The sequence below is a fragment of the Hylaeus volcanicus genome, chromosome 2 (genome assembly GCF_026283585.1).
Source record: "Hylaeus volcanicus isolate JK05 chromosome 2, UHH_iyHylVolc1.0_haploid, whole genome shotgun sequence".
Classification (NCBI taxonomy): Eukaryota; Metazoa; Arthropoda; class Insecta; order Hymenoptera; family Colletidae; genus Hylaeus; species Hylaeus volcanicus.
Genome location: NC_071977.1, coordinates 30,249,754 through 30,254,609, shown reverse-complemented (window position 1 = coordinate 30,254,609; position 4,856 = coordinate 30,249,754). Strand labels below are relative to the sequence as shown.

Sequence of the window (4,856 nt, the reverse complement as noted above, 5' to 3'; positions counted from 1 at the left end):
TATTGTCGGCCTAGATTGGCCTATGATACTGTAGAAAATTCTTTTTTCAATTAAAGTCTGTTTCTAAATAACCCGGTAGATAAAGTGTTAAATATCTCGGTACATGGAAAAATGGAATTATTCTATCTTCAAATATAACAGCTGAATATATCGACACGGTCCTCGGCACGAACTCATGGGATGACCTGATATAATCGTTGGTAAATCATGGTCCTCGCGAGATTGTTTCCTCGCGAGATTGTTTCCTCGCGAGATTGTTTCCTCGCACGAAAAGATAGGGACCCGGTAATTCGTATACCGTGGCGGAGCATTTGTTCGCTTTTTAAAACAAACGAAAAGTTCCGAGCCGGCATGGCAGCGTCGGGTTTTCGCACTGCGGGCTGCGTGATCGATCCGTGCAACGACTGCATGCGGTTAACGTCATTGCGCGCACCTGACGAAATTTCGGATACCCTAACCGCTCGACGGGCCCGCGCGCGACGAGCTCAACGTTCAACCGCGATTTCACGCTGGTCGGTGTCTGTATTAGCCAGGACGCAGGCCGTCCCGACGCGTCGGGGAATGGGGATTGGCTTGGAATTCGGCATGCCGGGAATGCGCAGAATGGAACGTTGCACCAAACTCAGCTTCGTGGCGTGTCACCGTGGCCGAGCTAATTAGAGTTGCGCCGTTAACGATAATCGCATCGAAAGCCACCGATAGGAGCCTCCCCTGCTCCGAGAGATCTTACCTCGCCGTCGAGCCTCGAAACGAGGACATCTAGTCTACCATCTTTGAAAAATCCCAACCGTTGTTTACCTAACTGCAGATTTCGAGAGCAGCGTAGTAGTTTACGAAACAATTCTGTTCAAGGTGGTTTGCTAAACAATGATAACAATTCAGATTGTCTCGTGACTTCGACATTTTTAAATTTACATTTTAATATCTTCAAATTGTATGATACATTTGACTGTGAAACAATTCGTACAATAAAGATCGAAAGCAAAAGTGAATAGAAAGTAAATTAATAAGTGTAGAGTAATAACAATTCAGATTGTCTCGTGACTTTGACATTTTTAAATTTACATTTTAATATCTTCAAATTGTATGATACATTTGACTGTAAAACAATTCGTACAATAAAGATCGAAAGCAAAAGTGAATAGAAAGTAAATTAATAAGTGTAGAGTAACATATCTCCACTTCGACAAACTTGCCCGGTTGGTAGAGTTGCCCCTGTTACGCGGCAACCGCCGCTAGCTGGCTTGTCGGTTCGGTTGCCATCTCGTAGGCGCAGAGATGCCCCTGTTATGCAGCAACCATTAGTAGCTAGTTTGTCAGTCCCGTTTTCATCTCGAAGTGCCGCGTACTGGATTGCACAACGACTGTATCGAATAAAATAATACTGGAAAAACTAATTGCAACCGTACTTGTAATAATTACACTACTTTCTTTTATTAAAAATCATAATCAAATGATAATTTAAGAATTTTATTACAGAGAATATATCGTTATCGATACTTCCCGTATTTGAGATTCTGTTTCGACTAGTACAGTTGGGAAAGAACTGTCTCAGTCGCGAGTCGTTGTTCGATAACAGGATTTACAAGTATCGCGACGTGGGTCGCTGCACGGACCGTAATTTTCATACATTAAAATTCGATCGATCGCGCGTCCACGCCTTGCGAACATTTATTTTTATTTTTCCACGCTACGAATATGTTTCCACCGAAGGATTAAATGTCGGAATTCAGCTTCGCTGTAAATCGACCATCGAGCAGCGATTAAATGCCGCTGGTTACATTTCGTTTTACAGCAATTTAGTAAATACCAACCATTTCGAACGATGTTTTTCCGATGGTTTGATTCGCGAAATCCGCGCGGTGTCGTAAACGCGACCGCACACTTTGACTTGACGCGCGTTTAATTCGTTGAATCGAAAAGAGAAGCCGACTCGTTTAAGGACCCAGATGGATTTCGTCAGAATTGCAACGCCATTAGAGGTTTCCCCTTGTTTTCGAGTCACGCCACCGCACGGAGGTGGAAGCGAACGGATCGGCGGATGTCAATGTTATTTCGGAAAGTTGAAGACCGTCGCAAGTCGAAGACCGCGGGGAATGCAAGTTTAAGTGCTTAACCCGAAAGCAAGCATTACGCCATCGTACCCTGCTCTCGGTAAAATCACACTCCGCGGTGGAAAGACTAATAAAGCTTCCCTGTTCGCCACGCAAACCCACGGCTTTCGTTTACGACTGTCTTTAGAGCTTTTGTCGTGCAGAGTGCTCTAAACGCGAGGACCGATATTCTCGTAACGTTCCCGAGCGCAACGGGCAGCTCTGTTTGCCAAATTCGTCGTCTCTGGACTCCGGATGTTTATACAAGTTCGTACACTCGATCCCATAAATATTCGTCTATCGAACAAGTTTCGCTAAATCAAATAATAGCTTTGATATCGCCAAATGAATTTCTCATTATAAATATATGTATGAATAAGTTTGTACATGCATACATTTACATATACATTATTACTTATCGTTCAACTTAAACAAATTTTTTCGACAGGCATAGAAGGTACGAATATTTATGGGACTGACTGTATGTTCACAGATATAGAAAAAGAACTGTAATTTAAATGAAACTTTCCGAACGGTATAACCTGTGTGTCGCTGTTGATATTTTATCTATTTTTGCACTCGTGCACATTCTTGTACATTTCACCGCATTTTCATTTGATATATATGTATATAGCATAAACATCCGCGAAAGTACATCTTAATTTGCTGGGTTCTTTGGTTACGCGCGGATAAAGAGTTTCGACACAGCGACTCGTTCGTTCGGCGGCGTAACATTCCAAAACACGAAGCTCATTCTCTGGCGACAATCTTATGAATCGCAAAACCTTGAAAGCCGACCGAATCGTATCTGTTTATCAATGGCGATCGCCGCTACCCTATTTACCACGGAAAATGCAGTTTCTGGCGTCTCGCCCATAGCCGATTCGTCCCAGCGTTCCCAGGCCAAGCGTCACCTTGGTTTCCAAAATATACTAGCTCTCGCTCCGCCTACGCTTTGACGGATACTCAAATACTTCAGGACCGTGTTCGTTCCTTGTGTTGTATTATTTAATGTTATTGGTAATAGATGAATGTACAGGTGAGTAATTATTGTCTGATCCGCGCGGCTCTCTATCAAGGACCGACTGTCGCTTTACATACGACCGAACGACAGGTGTCGCTCGGGCAACTGTAACACCTGTAATTAAGGAATTCTCGATGAGCCTACGGTATAGACTATATATATATATATATATATATATATAGTGTAAAGGTCGGTTCATAAAGGTCGATTCAGACTTTACGACACGGACCGTACACGTTCCGGCAACGACACGTACCGGCACCGACACGACGAAACATTAAAACACGCGTTTTAATGGAACTATTCGCGCTATTCCCGTTGACTAGTCGGTAACCTTATCTAAGCGTAGTTTAGCAAGTTTCCATTATCTCTAGCCTGAACGAGTACGATCGTTTACCCGCAATTCGACGTTTCCCTCCCGCGGCGTCCCCCAAATTCTTCGACCCAATTGCTCGGTTGCTCGAGAATTCAGGATGGAATCTCGCGTCTCACCGACGCGTCTAGCAGTGTCACTGGCGGCGAATTAAGGGCGGGATATAGATAGAATCGTGAAAGAGGAGGTGGAGGAGCAGGAAAACCTATGAGAGATATGCAGCGGCAGGGATCGAACCGGTTACTCGCGACTTCGCGATTATCGGAAATCGCCCGCGAGACTCTTTGACCAGTGCTCTTTCCAATCGCGGAAACGTCACGGCGCGGAATGAACGAATTCGTAATACATCGGGAGTTTCGGTCGGACGCGCGGAACGTATATTTGTATATTTATGATAAAGATTAATTGTGTAAACATCGAGCTCGACAGTTAATTTTAGACAAATTTCTTGAATGGATATAGAGAGTAGGAATGCTTACGAGGCTGGCAGTACGTTGCATTATTTTTCGCCGAGTGCAAGCCACCGAGACCATGCGTGTTTTGTGTGCGTTTTTCGATCGGAAAACAAGTGAACCGCGATACGTTATCTATGTTTGACCAATCAGTGCTCGATTTTCCGGCGATTCACGGGACAGTTTCGTTGGAGTTTCGTCGAAGAGCCGAACCGTACGATTTCGAGCGCAACGATTCGTCGAGATAAACACTGCGCGGAGAACGTTTTAGAATGTACGTTGACGTTCCCTCGGTAAACTGTCCGAGAATATTTTATAAAGCTTTCGTACGGGTCACATTGTCTTTGAAGTGTCCCCGCGGAAAGATGGATCCCCGGAGGTTTTGTTTTCCCCGTTCCTAATGGGCCCACTCCACGCGGTCAAAGTTACGTTGAACTTGTCCCGGCGGAATCCTAAATGATTAATCGCTATGCACGTTGGAATGAGAGGCGCTCTCCTCGGTATGAGAATGTTGCCGCGGCGTCGACGAGCATCGCCCGAGCGCAAGAAAAGGTAACCGGTTTTTGCTTTCGAGTGACCTCTTTTCGCCTAAGCTCTGCGTTTAACGCTTTCCGCAAACTTCCGAGAACGCCGGGATTTTCGATCGATCGATCTCGCGACATTCTCAACTTTTTCGCCCAGTTTTCTAGTGTATTCTCTCAATTATCGAAGACAAAATTAACCGGAGGGAATGATGAAAATATCGTCGAGGGTCTGGAAGGGTTCATCAGCAAGACCTAAATTAGACCTAACCCTTTGCACTATGACTTACCCTAGGACCCTGAGTGGTATAGTTAGGTATAAAAGTTCTGATTCGTACTTTTCATGAGCGACTCAAATTCTGTATTTAATTCAGACCTAACCCTTTGCTCTAC

General features: G+C 44.5%; 2 protein-coding genes across 7 annotated transcripts in view; one reads left to right on the top strand and one right to left on the bottom strand.

The window, feature by feature from the left end:
- Window positions 1–4,856, top strand: part of LOC128872117 (potassium voltage-gated channel protein Shaker) — a 198,828-nt gene that overhangs the window by 55,806 nt on the left and 138,166 nt on the right. For 3 of the 6 annotated variants that reach the window (XR_008456103.1, XM_054114475.1, XM_054114476.1), the window contains exon 1: window positions 4,436–4,494. The exons of the other annotated variants lie outside the window; for them this stretch is intronic. Coding sequence is in view for 2 of the 3 variants with exons in the window: in XM_054114475.1 (XP_053970450.1) it covers window positions 4,445–4,494 (50 nt within the window). In the remaining variant the exon portion in view is untranslated. Of the gene's footprint in view, window positions 1–4,435; window positions 4,495–4,856 lie in introns of those variants that run through there. 6 annotated transcript variants of the gene reach the window in all.
- LOC128872119 (uncharacterized) overlaps window positions 1,111–4,856 on the bottom strand; it is a 57,556-nt gene continuing 53,810 nt past the window's right edge. The window contains exon 3 of the mRNA XM_054114491.1: window positions 1,111–1,364. Within this exon, the coding sequence (XP_053970466.1) occupies window positions 1,154–1,364 (211 nt within the window). The 3' untranslated portion in view covers window positions 1,111–1,153. The remainder of the gene's footprint in view (window positions 1,365–4,856) is intronic.